The 22,096-nt window shown below is 35.6% G+C and overlaps 2 protein-coding genes across 2 annotated transcripts; one reads left to right on the top strand and one right to left on the bottom strand.

Annotated features, from left to right (window-relative positions):
• Positions 1 to 8,233: 8,233 nt before the first annotated feature.
• LOC150036701 (uncharacterized) lies at positions 8,234 to 8,989 on the bottom strand. The gene has a single exon (XM_090313215.1). It carries the CDS (start codon positions 8,987 to 8,989, stop codon positions 8,234 to 8,236), a length of 756 nt encoding a protein of 251 aa, XP_090169341.1.
• Positions 8,990 to 12,299: 3,310 nt separating this feature from the next.
• Positions 12,300 to 21,182, top strand: CSTF64 (cleavage stimulating factor 64). The gene is made up of 10 exons (XM_039029319.2): positions 12,300 to 12,695; positions 12,980 to 13,058; positions 14,018 to 14,192; positions 15,386 to 15,419; positions 15,527 to 15,744; positions 15,825 to 15,902; positions 17,556 to 17,591; positions 17,711 to 18,208; positions 19,385 to 19,669; positions 20,731 to 21,182. The coding sequence occupies exons 1-10, from the start codon at positions 12,665 to 12,667 to the stop codon at positions 20,872 to 20,874; spliced, it is 1,578 nt and encodes a 525-aa protein (XP_038885247.2). The 5' UTR covers positions 12,300 to 12,664; the 3' UTR covers positions 20,875 to 21,182.
• Positions 21,183 to 22,096: the final 914 nt, after the last annotated feature.

Here is a 22,096-nt window from a genome sequence, read left to right on the forward strand (position 1 = left end):
GATCCACCCGATGGGGTAAGACCTATTGGGTGTAAGTGGATCTATAATCGAAAGAGAAATGTAGATGGAAAGGTGCAAACCTTTAAGGCTAGACTCGTGGCAAAGAGTTATACCCAAGTCGAGGGAGTTGACTATGAGGAAACTTTATCACCTGTTTTCATGCTCAAGTCTATCCGAATTCTTCTGTCCATAGCCACATTTTATGATTATGAAATATGGCAAATGGACGTCAATACTATCTTTCTTAATGATAATCTTGAGGAGACCATCTATATGACTCAACTAGAGGGGTTCATTGTTCCGGATCAAGAGCAAAGAGTTTGCAAGCTTAATAGGTCCATTTATGGGCTAAAACAAGCATCTAGATCTTGAAACATCAAATTTGGCTTTGTTGTCAAGTCGTTTGGCTTTAATCAGAACGTTGATGAGCCTTGTGTTTACAAGAAGATCATCAACAGCTCAGTAGCTTTCCTGGTATTGTATGTGGATGATATCCTACTCATTGGGAATGATGTAGGGTATCTGACTGACATTAAGAAATGGCTAGCTGCTCAATTCCAAATGAAAGATTTTGGGTGAGGCACAATATGTTCTCAGGATCCAGATTATTTGGGATCGTAAGAACAAACGATTGCCCTGTCTCGGGCATCATTGATCAAATGTTGATCAGGTATAAAATGCAGGATTCCAAGAGGGGTTTGTTACCCTTCAGGCATGGAATCATTCTATTTAAGGATCAATGTCCTAAGACACCTCAAGAAGTTGAGGAGATGAGATAAATTCCCTATGCTTCTACTGTCGGAAGCTTAATGTATGCAATATTGTGTACTCGACCCAACATTTGCTATGCAGTAGGGATTGTCAGTCAATATCAGTCCAATCCAAGATTTGATCACTGGACAACAGTCAAGACGATCCTCAAGTATCTTCGAAGAACGAGGGACTACATGCTCGTGTATGGAGATAAGGATCTGATCCTTACAGGATACATGGACTCTATCTTTCATACCGATAGAGATTCTCGTAAATCGACATCGGGGTCAGTTTTCACTTTGAATGGAGAGGCTGTAGTCTAGCGAAGCATCAAGCAAGGATGCATCACGGACTCCATTATGGAAGCCGAATACGTAGCCACTTGTGAAATAGCTAAGGAGGCTTTTTGGCTGAGGAATTTCCTTTCAGATTTGGAAGTTGTTCCAAATATGGATTTGCCTATCACACTTTATTGTGATAACAGTGGGGCTGTGGCAAATTTGAAGGGGCCTCAGTGTCATCGTCGAGGTAAGCACATCGAACGAAAATATCACCTGATCAAGGAGATTGTGCATCGCGATGATGTGATAGTCACGAAGATCGCATCAGAGCACAATGTTGATGATCCCTTTACAAAAGCCCTCACGGCTAAAGTGTTCGAGGATCACCTGGAGAGTCTGGGTCTGCGGGACATGCGACATCTTATCTAGGGCAAGTGGGAGATGATACTGGGATATGCCCTAGTTTATTGTATATTGTACATTTTTATATTGTATTGTACATTAGTCTCCTGAGTCATTAGAACAAGTGGGAGATTGTTGGGATTGGTGTCCTAATTCTACTGGAGTCTCATTGTTTGTAATGATAAACATTGTTTGATGAATAAAATAAGTGTTATTTCATTCTGGCATTTACTCATATCCAATAAACAAAGCTCCTTGGCTATCTTATGTGAACTTAAGCATGTATATGTGTTATACGAGTGGATCATGACTTAAGTGATGACCTAAATAGGTCTGTAGTATAAGGATTAAGGTGGGATACCTGATCCTTGTGATACTACGGATACGACCTGCTTTGTAAAGGTTTACAAGTGTTGTAAACTACTGCAGATGGTAGATCCTGACCATTCATGTGGAGACGTGCGAGTGGGGGTGTCCTATACAAAGAGTTTATATAAGACCTAGACCACGAGATGACTAGACTCTATATATAACGCTATTGTTACTAGAGACTTACATCTCATCTAAACGACTATAGGTGACACGACCTCCATCCTGAGTGCTTTGGGAACTTCAGAGCGGTCATTTGATTAGTATGGGTGAGAGTGGCCAGATTGCCAACTTAACATGCCTACCTTTTTGGGGACTTGTCTGATCTGGGAGCTGGGAACTCAATACAGAATATGGAATTCACTCCTTTACCGAAGCCAGGATAAGTAGAAAGATTGCTTCTTTAAGGGCTGATTCCGAAGCTTGAACATGGTGGCCACAACTAATCTTTGGAAGAGAGAACTCAGTCATAGTAGGACTATGACTTATGTTCATTAGAGGGATCATGGTACTTAAGGAGTTAAATGTAACTATAAGAGCATGACGGTTATTGGCCCAGCTGTACTTATGAGCGATCTATGAAGGGTTGTCACACTTCTGATTGGTTAAGATGGACACATAATATATATGTGGTAAGGAGAGTTTAGTTGTCAGTCTTTAATGAAGTGTCTGACAGTTAACCGATGTTGGATCCCGTGACTAAAGAGTTTAGTCAGTTATTTACGTACCGTTGGAGCTTTAAGCTACAGAACCATAAGGCCTCCTTGGTAGCTCAATGGATTCAGTTGAGGATCGGTTCTTGGTGTTGATTTGAAATATTCAAATTGATAAGAGGTAATTCGATTATATATGATATGATTGGTATGATGTATGAGATACATCTAATGGAGGATTAATGTAAATGAGATTTACATTAAGTACCATGGCATAGAAAAAGAACTATGGTTTATATGTTTCATGAGATGAAATATTAAAATTATAGGTTATAAATATAGTACGATAAGTTGGTTATCAACTATATTTATAATAATATTAATTATTGGATAATTAAATATTTTTCTCTAATAACCAATTGAGTGAGAGGTTATTGGTGGTTCATGGTAACTATGAGATAAAAGGAAAATTGTTTTCCTAATTTTAGTAAGTTTTTTGTCAAAAATTTTTTTGGAGATTTTTCTCAATCAGAATCTCACAAAACGAAAGTTGTCAAGTAAATACGATTTACTAAACGACAGCTTGAGCGAGCTAGACGATCGTGTAGTGTTTAGTAAGCGATAGACACGGAACTAAGCGATGAGCTAAACGATCGCTTATCTTTTGCTAAACGATTGGGTATCGACCTATACGATAGGTTTAACCTTCTCCCACTTGCCCAATCGTGTATAAGATTGTTGTTTTCTTCATTCTTCTGCCTCAATCCAAGTTCACAAAGAGCCCACTATTTGGATTCTCACACTGAGAATACCAAGGTAGCCTTCTTGGTGGTGTCATACTCAACTTGACGTCGTCGAGGTTTTGTGGAGGTCGTTCGTGCTGTTAGGGTGTTCATGACCGAGGCGATCGCTGAGTTCGAGTGCGCGATATTCGTGCTGTGGAACGGTCGTGTTGTTTGAGTATTCAAGGTTGCTGTGTTCAAGCGTTCGTGATCAAGAAGTGTTGAGACGATTCTACAAATGTTCGTAGAATTTCTCTTCTTGATCATTTGTAGTTTCATGTTGTAATTTCTATATTGAATGCATAACCATTTGTTTCTATGTATGACTGTAATTGTAATGTTCATACATGATTGTAATTTGGAATGATCTATTCCACTGCTCATGGAAATCCTCGTGTTTGATTTCCTTCAACCCCCCACCTATGCGAATCTAAGGATAATCTCGAATAAACATGAGTTCATAGTTAGCTCAAAATTAAAGTCAAGTTACCTAAGTCATTGCTTTGAAATAGTCAGTCTTAAACAGTAAACAACGTTATAAAGTAAGAGTGACTGATTTCGTGGTCCGATCTTGTACAAATCCATTTGCACAAGACACCCCCACTCCTCATGCCATAAGATGTACGAATTAGGATCACATCGTCTGTAGCACTTTATAACTCTTTGTAATAACTATAGAGTGGGTCGCATACAATAGTGTTACCAAAATAAGGTACCCAACCTCATTCATATACTATAGATCATTTTGACTATTTACTTGAACATGATCCACTTTTATGTCTCTAAATAAAGTTCAAGTACTCATGTAATAGTCACAAGTCTTTTAGTTTATTTGATTTCTAGACTAAAATAAGTAATACATATATTCAATAACAACTTATTGAAGTTTCATAATAAGTTTTATTGTTTACAAACTACAAGTTTTAGGACATAAAACCCAACAAGACATTGGTAGACTTCTATCAGCCTCTACGAAAGAAGATTAAATTTTGCTATTTTGTGTAAATGGTTTTTCTTATCTTTCCATTTTTGAAAATCTTAAAAAAAAAAAGTCAATTACCATTGAACTATGATTATTATTAATATTAAAATGTTTACTTCTTGCCAACAAGAGCGTAGCTCAACTGGCATAGCGTTCATACTATCAACCTTAAAGTTTGAGGTTCGATTTTTATACTTATCAAATTATCTTTCAACCAATTCAATAACACGTTCAAGTTTGATCGAGGTGATAACTTTGCTATCCCCTTGACAAACAATTTTAGCACTTGAACTTTACAATATAAACACAAATTTATTTCGTGGAACTTGAACTTTGTATTCGTATTAATTTTGTGGAAAATGCATACAATCTCTAATACATAATATTTTGATACTTTCAAAATAAACTATAGTCTTTAAGTTGGTTGATCGACCTCTGGGTTTGTTGATCTTCTTGGATGATTCGTCTTTGACCTTGTTGATCTTCTTAGATGATCGGCTTTTGGACTTGTTGATCTTTTTGGGATCGACCTTTGGGCTTGATGATCTTTTTGGATGATCAGCCTTTGGGCTTGATGATCTTCTTGGACGATCGACCTTTGGGCTTGTTGATATTCTTGGATGATCGACCTTGGGCTTGTTGATCTTCCTGGATGATCGACCTTTGGGCTTGATGATCTTCCTGGATGATCAACCTTTGGGCTTGTTGATGTTCTTGGATGATATCCTTTACGCTTGTTGATCTTCTTGGATGATTAGCCTTCAGCCTTGATGATCTTCTTGGACGATCGACCTTTGTGCTTGTTGATCTTCTTGGATGATCGGCCTTTGGGCTTGATGAACTTCTTGGATGATTAGTGATCGCACGAGGCTTCCGGAGAAACTTATTTCGTGGAGTTGAACTTAAGTTGGTGTTGATGTTGATATTGATTTGATGCGATGTGGTTTGATCTGTAATACTTGATCCTCTGATTCTTTCTCAGTCGAATGCATACACTTGATTTGCGAAAGCTGATGTTCTTGAAGTTGAAGTCTTGGATGAATGCTTGTATCTTTGATGGACTTCAGTCTTCAGGTGTGGTCAACTTTAAGAGTCTTTGGGTGTGGTCAACTTTAAGAGTCTTTGGGTGTGGTCAGCTTCAAGAGTTAGGGAGTCTTTTGGTTATTGGGAGAATTCTCTCTAGGTGTAGAATTTTTTACCCTTCCAAATGAGGAGAGCTTCTCTATTTATAAAGTTCACATGTGGACTTTGGGCTTGGCCCTTGGGTTTGAGGAGATTGAATTTTCAGCTTGTAGGGAATTTCTGATAGCAGACTTCTAAGCCAACCTACTTCTTCACTAGCTGTTGCTAGTGCTATCATTTTTGGCTCCATCGTAGATTGGGCTAAAATAGTCTGTTTCTTGGACTTCCAAGAGACAACTCCGCCAGCTATATTAAAGATATAGCCACTTGTAACCTTTGAATCATCCGAAAGAGAGTTCCAATCAGCATCGTTGAATCCTTCCAGGAAAACGAGAAACTTTTGATAATGTAATCCTAGGTTTTGGGTTTTCTTTAAGTATCTCATGACTCTTTCTATAGCATTCCAATGCTCTTTACTAGGTTTGCTTGTAAACCTGCAAAGTAGTCCTACAGCATATGCTATGTCAAGCCTAGTGCAATCGGCAGCGTATCTAAGATTGCCTATGATGCTCGCATACTCAGATTGATTAATACTGTCACTAGTGTTCTTGAACAACTTGACACTAGGGTCATAAGGAGTACAGGCTGGATTGCATTCAAAGTAATTATATTTCTTTAGAATCTTTTCTATATAGTGATCTAAAGAAATTCCCTTTTCAGACCTATTTACTTTTATGCCTAAGATTACACTAGCTTCTTAAGTCTTTCATGTCGAAGTTCACACTCAATATTGATTTTACATCATTTATGACATTCAAGTTCGACCCAAAGATCAATAAATCATCTACATATAGACACAAGATAGTGCAAAGTTTATTATCAAACTTATGGTAGATGCATTTATCACTTTCATTGACCTTGAAACCTTTAGATAGGATAAGGTTGTCAAATTTTTCATGCCATTGCTTAGGAGCTTGTTTTAGTCCATAGAGAGATTTGTCTAATTACACACTTTATTTTCTTGACCGTAGACAACAAAACCCTCAGGTTGTTCCATGTAAATCTCTTCTTCAAGTTCACCATTTAGGAAAGCAGTTTTTACATCCATCTGATGTATTACGAGGTTATAAAGAGCAGCGAGAGAGAACAAGGCATAGATAGAGGTAATTCTAGTGACATGGGAGAAAGTGTCAAAGAAATCTACGTTTTCTCTCTGTCTAAAGCCCTTCGCTACTAACCTGGCTTTAAATTTATCGATAGTCCCATCAGGTCTAAGTTTCCTCCTTAAGATCCATTTGCACCCTATTGCCTTATATCTTGGGGGTAGATATACTAAGTGCCAAGTCCTATTTGACTCAAGTGAGTCAATCTCATCATTTATGGATTCTTGCCATAGGTTGGCATCTACTGAGGACAAGGCAGTTCTTAAATCTTTAAGGCCTTATTCTACATTGTAGGTTGGGAAGTCATTTCCGAAATCTTTGGCGGTTCTAGCTTTTTTGCTTCTTCTAGGTTCTAGGTCAGTTTCCTCTCTAGGGTTAGGATTTCTACCTAGGGTTATACCACTTGAACCACTATTCCTTGATTTAAAGGGAAACCTATCTTCAAATAAGTCGGCATTATTTGACTCAATAATCACTTGGTTCATTAGATCATAGAACTTGTAGGCTTTACTATTTAAGGTATAACCTATAAAGACACACTCGTAAGCTCTACTAGCCAACTTTCTCCTTTTTGGCTCAGGAATCCTTACAAAGGCTAGACAACCCCATGTTCTAAAATAGGACAAGTTTGGTTTCTTATTTTTGAGATTTTCGTAAGGTGAAGTTTTATTTTTAGATTTCGGGATTCTTTTAGGACATAACACATGGTAAGGATGATTTCACCCCACCAATAGGACGCGGCTCCTGAACTAAGTAAAATAGCAACTACTAGCTCAGCTAAAGTTCTATTTTTCCTTTCGGCTTTTTCGTTCATTTCAGGAGAATAAGGTGCGGTATTTTCGTGTATTATTCCATGTGAGTTAAAGAATTCATTAAAAGTGTCTGAGTCGTACTCGGTTCCCCTATCACTACGAAGTCTTTTAACTTTTCTATTAAACTAATACTCTATTTCAGAAACAAAAAGTTTGAAGGCATTAAAAGCATCACTTTTGTTTTTCAGCAGGTATACAAAAGTAAAATCAGAGTAGTCGTCAATAAAAGTAATGAAATATCTTTTACTGTTCCTAGTTAATATGCCATCAAATTCACAGACATCAGAATGAATCAAATCTAGAGGCTCAGAATTCTTAAGTACAGATTTATGTGGAGTTTTAGTAATTTTAGCATGACTACAATACTCGCATTTATCAAAATCATTCGTGGATAATTTAGGTATTATTTCCAGCCTAATCATGCTACTAATTAAATTTCTATTTACATGACAGAGTCTAGCATGCCAAATATTTATAGAACACAACATATGCACAGAAGATTTCATTTTATTAAGGTCTAGATTTAATTTGAACATTCCCTTAGTTGCATACCCTTTCCCTACAAATACATTATTTTTGGTAAGGGTATATAGGTCTACCCCTATAGTTTGAGTAAACTCGGCTTTGTTGAGGAGATAACCTGAAACCAAATTCTTTCTTATCTCTGGAGTGTGCAGAACGTTCTTCAACATGAGGGTCTTCCTAGAGGTAAACTTTAGTTCCACCAGCAACTTTCTAGAGTGGTGATCTCCTAACAGAATATTCTTATCCTTAGTTTCAATATAAGTTTTAAATAGACTAAGGTCGTGACAGACATGACGCGTCTCACCAGTGTCTATCCACCACCCTTCACAACCACCGATCACATTTACTTCTATGATCATGGCGACTAACGGTTCTTCTGTCAGGTTCGCCTAACCAGTAGGACGACAGTTGTTCCTACAGTTCCTAGCCATGTGCCCAGATTTATTACAATTAAAGCAGAGGAACTTTAGCATTACTCCTGAAGGGGGCTTCTGTTTTTTCTGTTGGTTCTGGTTGCTGGAGCCACGATTCTGACCTTTCCTCTTTGTCCCCTTAGGTTTTTGGTCAGATTTTACCACGACAGAGGCGGGTTTCCTAGATACTGCGTTCACTTCCTCCCTCTGATCCTGCTTCCAGGCTTCCTCCTCGATCCTTAGTCGGGTTATAAGACTCTCTAAGGAGAACTCCTTGGTCTTATGCCTCAAAGTGTTCTTAAAGTCCTTCCACAAGGGGGGCAATTTATCAATAATAACAACAACTTGGAATTGTTCGTCTAGAGGCATGCCTTCAGTAATTATCTCGTGGGCTATCTTTTGGAGTTCATGGGATTGGGCCTCCACGGATTTGTAATCCATCATCTGGAACTTGAGATAATAGCTAACCGCATATTTCTTCGACCCGACCTCCTCGGTGTCATACTTCTTTTGCAGGGCATCACAGACCTCTTTTGTCGTCTTTATTGTACTGTAGTAGTCATAAAGATCATCAGTCAAACCATTTAAAATGAAATTCTTACATAGAAAGTCTTTCTCCTCCCAGTCAGCAACTTCTTTTATCTGTTGTTCAATTGGTTCTTTTAAAGGGACGATTGGCTTAGCACTGGTACAAGCTTCGACAACTTTCTTGACGGTAAGGAAGAATAACATCTTTTGCTCCACCGCTCGAAGTTCGCTCCTTCGAACCGGAATGGACGGTTGAGGTCAGATATCTCATTGTTGCTACTGAGGGCCATTGAAGATGTGGAAACGTCTTAAAATTGTTGGAAATAGTAGGACCCTCAGAATGACAAACTGTAAAACCGTCAAGGCATGACGGTCAAGCGAAGAGCAAAACCTATAAAACAGAAACTCGTTATAGGCTGAGTCGCGGAGCTCGCTCTCTTTAAGACGTTTCGCGGCTCTGTTCAAGTGTGCAAGCAGGTCTGAAAATTGCCACGTCGTCCCCAGGATAAAACAATGGACCGTTTTAAAAATAATCAACGGACCGTTTTAAAAATAATCAACGGACCGTTTTAAAAATAATCAATGGACCGTTTCCCTTTTTTTGTTAAAATAATAATAATAATAATAACATAAAATAGTATTTTTTTATTAAAAATAATCATCACACACGCTCGCGAGGTCTGACCCACATTGGTCTATCTCCTCACTCCATCTAAAACATAGGTACCCATTGGGGCCCAAACCCAAAACACAAGGTTACAAAGGAGACTTCCAATACCAAATTTTTCAATGTGGGATTCTTCAACCAAAAAGTTGGTTCCCTCTAGTTTTGAAAGATAAATTTGCACCCAACACTTACAAAAAGAGGGGCGACCTCTGAAATTAAATCTGGTTGGAACAGGATCTTCTCGGAATGTTTCATTCTTCTTCTTCGCCATCGTCGTTGTTTTGTTCGGAATCTGAAAATTCTCATTCGATTTTTTCCAAAATCTTTGTTCTTGAAGACGAACCGTTGTTCAGTTACGAACTCCATTGATCTGCGTTCCTTTTGCGAAGCTTCTGTGCAGTTCTGAGCTGCAGTGCATCACTGGGAGGCAGATGTGTCACGTGGCAAATTATTTTATTTTATTTTTATTAAATATTTTTAATTATTTTTTGTTATGTGATTGAAGTGAAATGGAGAACCATCGACGAATTCATATATGCATTATTATTCTCGTATATTTTAAAACAACATTTATTAAGGAAAATTATTTGAAATGATAGAACTACTGAAATAAATAACAAAATATTACACTATGCTTTTGATAGATTACTATATGTGTCTCTATCATTACACTAGTCTATCGTGGATTGTCAATAGTAAAATTTTATTGTATTTATATATATTTTGATTTATTTTATAATATTTGAAAACAACCTAAAATCGCAGACCATTTTCATCTCTAATAAGAAAGATAGAATATAAAGCCCCAACATTTATTATTTCTTTTAAAAAGAAAAAAAAAAGAAAAAACGAAAAAACGAAACAATATTAACACTTACAAAAAGATGGGCGACCTCTAAAATTAAATTTGGTTGGAACAGGATCTTCTCGGAACATTTCATTCTTCTTTTTCGCTATCGTCGTTGTTTTGTCCGAAATCTTCAAATTCTCATTCGATTTTCTCCAAATTCTCTGTTATTGAAGATGAACCATTGTTCAGTTACGAACTCCATTGATCACCGTTCCTTTTGCGGAGCTTCTATGCAATTTTGAGCTGAATGCATCACTGGGAGCCGAATATGTCACGTCAAATTATTTTATTTTTTTATAAATATTTTTAAATTCTTTTTGTTATGTGATTGGAGTGAAATGGAGAACCATCGATGAATTTAATATGTATTATTCTCGTATATTTGAAAACAACATTTATAAAGAAAATTATTTTAAATGATAGAACTATTGAAATAAATAACAAAATATTACACTATGCTTTTGATAGATTACTATATGTGTTTCTATCATTACATTAGTGAATCGTGGACTATCAACATTAAAATTTTACTGTATTTATATATATTTTGGTTTATTTTATAATATTTGAAAACAACCTAAAATTGTAGACCATTTTTGTCTCTAATAAGAAAGAGAGGATATAAAGTCCCAAAATTTATTATTTGTTTTAAAAAGAAAAAAATAAGAAAAAACGAAACAATATTAACACTTACAAAAAGAGGGGCGACCTCTGAAATTAAATCTGGTTGGAACAGGATCTTCTCGAAACGTTTCATTCTTCTTCTTCGCCGTCGCTGTTGTTTTGTTCGGAATCTTCAAATTCTCATTCGATTTTTTCCAAAATCTTTGTTCTTGAAGACGAACCATTGTTCAGTTACGAACTCCATTGATCTGCGTTCCTTTTGCGGAGCTTCTGTGCAGTTTTGAGCTGCAGTGCATCACTGGGAGGCAGATGTGTCATGTGGCAAATTGTTTTATTTTATTTTTTATAAATATTTTTAATTTTTTTTGGTTGTGTGATTAGAGTGAAATGGAGAACCATCGACGAATTCATATATGCATTATTATTCTCGTATATTTGAAAACAACATTTATTAAGGAAAATTATTTTAAATGATAGAACTATGAAATAAATAACAAAATATTACACTATGCTTTTGATAGATTACTATATGTGTCTCTATCATTACACTAATCTATCGTGGATTGTCAACAATAAAATTTTATTGTATTTATATATATTTTGATATATTTTATAATATTTGAAAACAACCTAAAATCGCAGACCATTTTCATCTCTAATAAGAAAGAGAGAATATAAAGCCCCAACATTTATTATTTATTTTTTTTTTAAAAAAAGAAAAAACGAAAAAACGAAACAATATTAACACTTACAAAAAGATGGGCGACCTCTAAAATTAAATTTGTTTGGAACAGGATCTTCTCGGAACATTTCATTCTTCTTCTTCGTTGTCGCCGTTGTTTTGTTTGGAATCTTCAAATTCTCATTCAATTTTTTCCAAATTCTTTGTTCTTGAAGATGAACCATTGTTCAGTTACGAACTCCATTGATCAGCATTCCTTTTGCGGAGCTTCTATGCAGTTTTGAGCTGCAATACATCATTGGGAGGCGAATGTGTCACGTCAAATTATTTTATTTTTATAAATATTTTTAAATTCTTTTTGTTATGTGATTGGAGTGAAATGGAGAACCATCGATGAATTTAATATGCATCATTCTCGTATATTTGAAAACAACGTTTATAAAAAAAATTATTTTAAATGATAGAACTATTGAAATAAATAACAAAATATTACACTATGCTTTTGATAGATTACCATATGTGTTTCTATCATTACATTAGTTTATCGTGGACTATCAACATTAAAATTTTACTGTATTTATATATATTTTGGTTTATTTTATAATATTTGAAAACAACCTAAAATCGTAGACTATTTTCGTCTCTAATAAGAAAGAGAGAATATAAAGCCCCAAAATTTATTATTTGTTTTAAAAAGAAAAAAATAAGAAAAAACGAAAAAACGAAACAAAACACTTACAAAAAGAGAGGCGACCTCTGAAATTAAATCTGGTTGGAACAGGATCTTCTCGGAACGTTTCATTCTTCTTCTTCGCCGTCGCTGTTGTTTTGTTCGGAATCTTCAAATTCTCATTCGATTTTTTCCAAAATCTTTGTTCTTGAAGACGAACCGTTGTTCAGTTACGAACTCCATTGATCTGCGTTCCTTTTGCGGAGCTTCTGTGCAGTTTTGAGCTGCAGTGCATCACTGGGAGGCGGATTACTTTAAAAACTATGCTGAGGAGGAAGAAGATGAAGCAGAGCTTCACCTTCTTCTTCTTCTTCTTCTGTTGATTCATGGCCTCCTCTCAGCATCGTTGTGTTTTCGGTGTGTTCTGTATTCTTCTTCTTCTTTTTTTCTTTTCATTGTTAATTTTGTTTCTCTGTTTTTGCGTTTTGATTTGATGGGGAGCTGTTCGTGTATGTTGAGAATGACGGATTTGAGTTGTATATCTTGCTGATTCTTTAGTGTTGTTTCTTATTTCGTTTTGTTTTGCTCTAAATTGTTCTTCGCTTTTATTAATCTGGACCGCGATTGAATTTTTCTTTTTGGTGATTTGGTTTCTGGTGGTTTTCTTTGCGTTTTATTGTGTTGTTAAATTTTGATTTCAGTTGGGAATATACCTTATGATGCTACTGAAGAGCAGCTTATAGAAATCTGCCAAGAAGTTGGGCCTGTAGTGTCGTTCAGGTCTGTGTTCTCTGCTCTTTTTTTTTTTTTTTTTTTTTACGGGAAATGAATCTAAAATGTATATTGAATTGAAATTTAGGATCTAAAATGAGATTGAAGCCGTAAAGTTGGATTTTTTTTTTTTTTTTTTAAAAAAAAATTATTATTTCTAAAATCTCCTTGAACTTTCTGTAGTTTCCTTGCTTTTTACTTTCTAGCCTTCATCGTTTTCTCCTCTGTGCGTGGATTTTGTACCTCTGTTTCTCTTATTCCTCTTCTATGTTTTGTTTCGGGGCTTTACTTCTGCCATTGTCTATCTCGTGCAGATTAAGTGGCTATGCCATTCTAGAATAGGATCCTTCGTTTTTCTAGGTTTTGTCTACTGTCTGCCCACTGCCAAGGTAGCCAAGGGCTGAGCCTTCGGTTCTTAATTGTTTTCTTTAGGTCAGTTGCCAAAGATGGTTGGTTTTTATCGACTGTGATGTATATTCTCTAGTTAAATCTATGGCATGACTGATAATTTGCCTATGTCTGGTCTGATTGATTGAGGGGGTGTAGTGGAATGCCAGTGTATACTTGGATTAAAATTGTAGTGTACTGTTATATCTCTTTATAGATAGACAATCCTTTTATGTTCTGTCATGGTATAGTGTGCATGATAAGAAGTCTTTCTCTATTCTGTAAAAAATGAATTAATGTAACACTTTTGGAATTTGAGCACAATGGAAGCTGTAACTTTTAATTAACTCCAGTACGCCATTCTTGAAAATCTTTATCTTCTAAGTTTCCTATCCCAAAAAAAAAAAAAAAAAAGGAAAAAGAAAATAAACCAAGTGCAGGACATCAATCATGAGAACCATTGTTTTCTAACGTCAAGTCTCTTATCCAAAAGGAATTTGAATAACATATTAATTTATCATTTCAGGTATTGTTTCCCAATCTATTTTAAAGTTAAATTTAATGGTTCCTTCCTTTTTTAGATTAGTTATCGATAGGGAAACTGGAAAACCAAAGGGCTATGGGTTTTGTGAGTACAAGGATGAAGAAACAGCATTGAGTGCTCGTCGTAATCTTCAAGGTTATGAAATTAATGGCCGGCAGTTACGAGTTGATTTTGCTGAGAATGACAAGGGGGCAGACAGAAATAGAGAACAGGTGAAACCTCTTGCAATTTGACTCATTGACTATTCTTGTCCATCCAGCTAGTTACATCGGGGGGTTTTGGATTACAACGCTACCAATATTTTCAAGGAATGTGCTGTAAATATTAAATTGATTTAATTTTTAAAACCTCGGAGGTTCCTTTCATTACTCTGCTTAGAGTAATTTTCAACCAGTAGTTGAAAAAACAGATTCCAAGGAGGCTGTTTTGCAGTCTTTACTCTGATATTTTTGTTTTTCATGTTCAAAATGGATTCAAATATATGTTGGATTGCTTTAGTAACCTTCTTGGATGCCTGGATTAGATTTCTGAATTTGATTATACCAATCTATCTATCTATCTATCTATATAGAAGATTGTGATATTTTCCTGACTTCTGACATGTATTTACTAGAATAAAAATATTTGAGAGGATTAATAGGTTTTCTAGGGAGGTGGAGAGATTGAGTGAGGATAGATGGGAGGGGGCTAGGTTTAACGACTCGTTACTAGCCTCGATTAATATACTCTTTTGTAATTATTATCTTGCCATCTTGTTGCTAGATTGGAGCTTCTTTCTGTTGTTACTGTTGGGCTCCCTCTTGCCCTTCATATTTGTTGGCCTTCTTGTTTTTGTTGGACTCCTTTGTGTGCTCTTGTATTCCTTTCATTCTTTCATAATGAAAGTTTGGTTTCTTACAAATATATCTATCTATCTATATATATATTGGTACTTGTGAATTTTTCGACGATAGGATTTTTTTTTTCCAAATGTTGCCAATGTCCTTCCAGAAGTATTTTTTCTTTGAAACTGAAAGTTCTACATAGAACTAATGTTTTTATTTGAAAAGGTCAAAAGACAAATTTAGTTGGTAATTTTCTTTTATTGGAAAAGTTCTTTTGTTAAGTATACCTCCGAGTTAAAAACTGAAGTTATAAAAGCCATCTAGAATTCATAAATCCAAAGGAAATATTCCAAAAATCAAATACTCAACTGAGTCTTCAGCTGCATCTACTTTTTCTTCAGTTATTATTAGGCTCCCTTCCAATCAAATGACTTGTCAAATTGCTGAAACTATGCATTTGAAATCAGAATATTTTGAAAAATAAAAAATTTCCTTTTATGTGCCCTTCCACCAATATATCTTGACTACGTGTAGCATGTTAATTATGATTTGATTTGAACAATTTTCATGCCTTCTGTCAGGGTCGTGGTGGACCTGGATTGGTTGCAAATGCTGGTTAGTTTTCTCCATCTTAAATGTTTTCTTGCCTTATGGGTTATGCAATATTATCGACCGTTTTCTTTAAGTTTTGTGTTAACATTAAAGATGCTAAAAACAATTAGGTGGCCCAACACCCCAAGGGGAATCCAGTCAACATCAACCAATTGGTCTTCATATAGCTATAACTGCTGCAGCCGTCATGGCCGGATCCCTTGGGGGTGCACAAGCGGCGTCTAGTCAGAATACTTTGCAGAGTGCAACAATGCCCAATGATCCTTTAACTTTACATCTGGCTAAACTTTCTAGGAGTCAGCTTACTGAAGTTATGTCAGGGCTAAAGGTAACCTTTTGAGTATGTTCCCTCCTCTCTCCTTGTTTTTCCGAAGGGCTCCTGTTGATTGGTACGTTGTTTGGACTTAGGCAATGGCTACACAAAACAAGGATTTGGCTCGTCAGCTATTGCTGGCAAGACCACAATTATCTAAAGCTCTTTTCCAGGTACTTATTTACCTTTCCTCCTTTGTAGTTTCTTCAAGCGTGGATATCCTCCATAATATCTTGTTTTCTTCTTCTTTTTTTTTCCCCGACTTTTTTCCCCTTTCCTTTTCTGTAGAATATTATTTTCCTAATTCCTACTAATTATTTCTCAGTTCAGTGTCCAATTCCAATATCTCTGCATGAAAGACATGTTGATGAATTTATGCTCGCTTACTCTTATGACCTTATTATCTATATGTGTCAACTTCTATATGCAATCCTTTTTTTTCTTTTTGATATCTGTGAGTATCTGGGCTAGTTTCCGCGCACCTTGACTAATCTCACAGGACAATCCGTCTCACCTACAACATTTAGGTCTCGAGGAAACTCATAGGAAATTAATTCTTAGGTAGGTGGCCACCATGGATTGAACCAACATCATATATGGCCACCATGTTTATGCTAGTTTCTACTTTAATAGTTATTTGGTTAACAATAAGCTGGAGAAAAGAAAAGAAAAATCTATTCGGAGTTCTTTATGACATGAATAAAATATGAGATTGAAGGAAGCTGGTTGAATCCAATTGGTTTTGTAGATGTCAAGGGAACCAACGTAGATCATAACCATACATGATCGTCATTCATCCTCATAAATGATGTTGAGAATGTGTATGCACATATATAAAGCACTCACTCCTATTTTTTCGCATGCATTTAAGTTTTATAGGTTGATGTGCACATCAGTGTGAATTACAAATTTTTAAGAAACCAAGCTTTCATTGAGAAAAATTAAAACGACCGGAATCCCCTAGATTGGGAATTATATCGTTGAGATAAGAAACATCGTTTTATTTTTGGCATTTTTTATGGAAGATGACATCTCCAGAAGTGTCAGCTCTTAATTCTTTGATCGAGACAGACCAATCAAAGCACTTGTTAAGTGTGGAAGAAAAGAAGGCTTTGAGGGGAATTGAAAGTGTTCTTGCCTCTCATTTGCTTGGGTGGTCGCCGTTTTTGGTTAATCACCTTTCAATGGCTCCCTTAATTATGTGCAAGGAATTTCCCTCATTGCTAGTGTGCGTCATATGTTAATAGAATAAAAGATCTAATTGCAAAAGAAACACTCCTTTATAGAACATTTCGGTCACACACGCTTCTTTTAGCAGATGGCTCTTTAACTAGAGGACCCTCTCTTTCCGCTTTGAAGAAAATTTTGCAAGGACATAATTGGATGAACTTGTCTTATGTGAAGCTTCTAGAATACTATTATGCGAAGTGCACACCTGGAACCTTCTCATCAGATTTAAGTTGAGCTGCTCTTTGCTGTTAGTGTTTTTTTTTTAATATATATATATGTATTTTTAACTTTTATGCCTTAAAGCTTCTTTATGTCCTAATCTCAGAACCAATTTTTGTTTTAAATTTTGGTTGCAAACCAATGTTGTAAGAATCAAAATAGTTCTTTGTTTAGAGAGAGAAAGGGAGCGAGAAGACTTCAAATAAATATTTGGGAAAGACGAGTCCTGCAATATGTTTATATTTTCAGTTGTACCTTATTAGTTATTTCTTTGACAACTTTCTTCTTCCTCCCAATTTCATGGACTACAACTCTTCTTGTATGCAACGTCAGCTAAACATCTTTCTTTTCCCTTTTTTCTGTAAATTTGTTTGCAGTCACAGATAATGCTTGGAATGGTCACTCCACAAGTGGTATTTCTCTTCACCGCCCATATTGTTATTATTACTACTACTACTATTATCATTTGTGTGTGTGCTTTATAACTGTTAAGATTTTCTCACGCACCATTCCCCTTCTTTGATTGTTGCAGTTGCAGAAGCCTAATTTATGGCAACCTTCGACTCATACTCGGCTTCCTTTGCATGAAATTCAGCAGGGTCAGCCATCATCTCTTCAAATTCAACCAGGGCTACCCCCTCTTGCACCTAACAGGATGCAAACTGGTTTTGTACCCAAAAAAGAAACTCAATTGTCTCTCACGCCCCAAAATCCTTTGGCTCCCCATCAGTTTTCTGCATCCCGGCCTCCACTTCAATCTCAAATTCAGCCATCACACGCTTTACAAGGCTCTTTGACCGGAATACCTGGAGGCTCGTCGCTTCCTTCCATAAGTTTGCAGGGAAATATATCTGTTAGGCAACAGGTTCAGGTGCCCACCTCCTCTTCTTTAAAGCAGCATATGCGTCCTCCTCAACAATATTCGGGGCATGGTGGGGCTTTAATTCCTGGGCATAACGCTCATATTGCTAACCCAGAAGCTAAACCTTCTCTTTTGCCTCATCCTTCCTTATCAGATGCAGACTTTCAGGTTCTACTATATGGCCACCCCCCCGCCACACCCCCCCCCCCCACCCCCCCCCCACACACACACACACACACAAAAAAAAAAAAAAACCTTTCATTTTGTAGTTTAATATATAATTTTCTTAGAACTAGAGCATAGGTGTCAATGTTTTTATAGGATTTTTTCTTTTTCTTTTTCATTTTATAGTTTACTTGGAGAGCAGGTAAGGCCAGTATAATAGCAAAAGTTGCTTCCCAACCGTGAAGTTTTCCTTTGATAGAATGACAAGTTAATTTTAAGCTTTAACTCAATGCAAATGTGGAGGAGAAACAATAATGCAACTAACTTTTACGTTGATGTTTTATTTCTCTCTATGTGTATGTGTCCACTTAATGAGAAACTCCTTATGATCAATAAATGAGGCTTTGCTTAACAATGTTTGTAGTCTTCTATTATCTGTTTATATGCTTACTTATCATTTCTTCCTTTTTTCTTTGTCTTTTTGAGAATAAACAAAATTTTCATTCATATATGAAAAAAAGAGAACAAACGTGGAAGAACAAACCAGCAAACCATTAAAGTAAAAACCCCATAAGTTACAAAAAGTCACAACACAAATTTTAAGACCAAAGCATCCGGGGAAGAATCAGCCAATATCTCAGAAAAAAACTGCATGACCAAAAAACCAATAAAGATAAAAATCTGACCATCTGAAGGCATAACCGGCACAGCTGCCCAAATGACAACTCTGGAAAAGAGATCCAAAACAACTCCAGTTAGATAATAAAGAAGTTTCTTCAACTCCTTCAAAGCTACTAACCACCATCAAACCACTATCAAGAGTTTTATTTTCATTTTTATTTCTTTTTAGTTTTTAATAATAACAAGAAACGTAACTTTTCATTGAAGAGAAGCAATGAAAAAGAGACTAATGCTCAAAAGAATGCTCAAAAGAGTCAAAGGTCGGGGAGGGTAATTGAAATCAAAACCGTACACAAACAAGGAACCTGCTGCTAGCTCGAAAAATTTAATAAGATCCTCTGTAGTATCTAAAAAAGACTTGGAGCTTGCTCCCCTTGGTTCAGAAGTCATTTTTTAATTTTTTTTTTAATATTTAAATTTTAAATCTTTTCGTTTTTCTGTTCCCCCCTTCTCTTTAAAGGTATTGTCTTCTTGTTTCTGACTTGCTTTTCATAACAGCCTGGACCCTCCACCGCATATGGTGCATCTCCGATTGTGGGCAGTGATGTTGATAAGTCTTCTCAAGTTCCTCTTGGTGTGGATGGTAAAAGAAATGTACTTCACGGCTTTTCAGGAACAACTAATCGGCCTGTAAAGCAAATAAAATTAGAGGATGGAAAAGGCAGCCCTTTCTCAGCAGGAGGTCTAAGTGCATCACTAGGTACCAATGGATCTGGACAACTTGGAATTTCCTCAGATCCCAATCTGGCGGGAACGCAACACTCTGAGAAACCAACTTCATTGGTACTGATTTATTAATTGAAAATATTTACTTACTTTCTTATTCATAATAATTTGGTTGCATTGATAGCATTAGCTGCAATTTCCATTCTTCTATCTGATTTTGTTCTTTATAGTTCTCTGTTTGATTCTGAATTGGCTTTTTCTAGTTCGCAATGCTCGTCATGTAGAAGAGCTGTGTATGTGTATACTTTATCTTTTGAGAAATTAGACTCACTAAGCATTATAAAGGATTAGAGTAGTATTTTCAAGTGTATTTTGACGTATTTAGAATGAGCTTGAGTTTGAGATCTCTAGAAAGGGTAGTGATTTTAAATGACATGCTACTTATCTAAACATTCTTAGAATTTTCAAAATCACTTTTCAATGAATACACTAGAAGTACTTTTAATTAGCTAAAAAGTCACATTGAACTCACGCTACAAGAAAATGATCAATGCAAGGTTTATATATATATATTTTTCCAATTGCCCTTCCAAACTGTATGATCTTTATCCTATCTTTTACTAAATTCAATGGTTAATCCTGAAAGCATAAAACTATCTCAGTGAGATGAAGTATGAACCACAACTACTTTCATTCATAAGAGCAACAGTACAGATAAAATTTTAATTGCTCAAATCAAGGAAAATTAGTAAACTCTTGCTGAGATAATTGATAAGCGAATTAAGAAACATCTGGTTCATATTACTATAGGTGAATTCTCACTGGAGTATCTTGTTTTAGTTCCAAGTCTAACCCAAATTGCTCATGGCATAATAGCATCATGGATGTGGGTTGAGAATTTTGTATGGCCATTAGTATTAGTTCAATAACATCAATTAGTATTAGTTCAATAACATCAACATTTTCCTTCTATGTAATTGGATTCATAGCCAAATCATCATGCTTCAAATTCTTGTTCCTATAGATTATGAATTTTCTACTTAGATATGTTAATCTCTTGGAGTAAGTTCCATTCATCACTATGGCAAGATCTTTGCTTTCTGGTGAAGTTGATTGATTGATCTTCTGAATCACAACCTGAAATAAACTAGCACTTATGTTTTTTGGTCTTCCACCAGCTTCCCCACAATGTCGAGTCTGTACTACTGCAACAAGTTTTGAATCTAACTCCCGAACAGCTTAACTTGTTGCCGCTCGAACAGAGGCTGCAAGTTGTTGAGCTCCAGCACGCACTTCGCAGAGACCAAATGCGGCCATCCTAGCAAGAAAAATGTCGCTGATCATCAACCCTACACTCTCGGAAGCTCCGCTCCAAGCGAGGTAGCAGAAAGATTCAGCTAAGTAGATTGTAAAATATTTGGCTCCAGAAAGATTCAGCAAGTGACAGTAAAAAATACGTGTAAAATTATTGGTTGTCGAAGGGGTCCAAAGCGACGGGTCCTGCCCACAAGGTATGAGTTTTCCATAAACAACATTCATGTAAGGCTTACAAGCTTGTGATTATAGTGATTCCTTAATAATAACAAATCAAGATAGGGGAAAAAAATCCAACTGTGGAAGAATTTTGATATATTTTTTGGCCGTTAGATTTGCTATTATATTTTTGCCACTTTTGGACCTCTTTCCTTTGCTTCTGCTGCGTGCTGTTCGTTCCTTGCATGTAAGATTTCATCGAGGCTTTTTGTTCGTTCCTTGCATGTAAAAGAGAAAATTGCTAAATTTGGATTCTTTAACTGTCAAAGAAGCGTTCTTGATTTTTTTTCTTATCAATTTAGATCCTGATTTATAATTATTTTCACTTTATTTCATAATTTAAAATAGCCCAAAATCACCTAAAATAGATTTAAATCTAGGGATTGCAAAATTTTATTTATTTTTTTATAGAGGTCAATAGAAGTCTATTATAGAAAAGTCTATCACGGATAGATGCTGATAGAAGTCTATTAGTATTTTTTTTTGTTATTTTTGTAAATAATTTGACATTAGTGTAAAATTTCCTTTAATTTAATTTAATCTAATCCCAAAAATCTATAGGAAGAAAATTTTTACAAATATTTTTCTTAAATAAGTGGAGATAGGTGGAGAAGAGAACTACTCATATTTCCGAAAAAGTACTAGTACCCATTTGATTCTAGTATATATATATTTTTAATAATATCATATGAATCCCTACATTTAAAAATTTAATATTGTTAGTATTACTACTCTAAAATTTAGTGGTACTTTCTCAAATCTAAGTATCTATGAATTATGCTTGTTTTTTCATATGTTTTTTATTTTTGAAATTTGACATAGTTTTTAATAGGACTTTTAAGATGTAGAGTCTTGTTTATAAATTTATCTCAAACTCAACCAAATGAGTATGAAACAAAGTCCTGATTAATGAATATATTTGATTTTCATCTGATTTCTATCCTTAAATTTTAGTATATTTCTACTTTCTACCATATTTACATTTTAGCTAAAACTTTTACGCAACTTAAA

The sequence above is a fragment of the Benincasa hispida genome, chromosome 4 (assembly GCF_027475165.1).
Source record: "Benincasa hispida cultivar pf3 chromosome 4, pf3_genome.v1.1, whole genome shotgun sequence".
Lineage (NCBI taxonomy): Eukaryota > Viridiplantae > Streptophyta > Magnoliopsida > Cucurbitales > Cucurbitaceae > Benincasa > Benincasa hispida.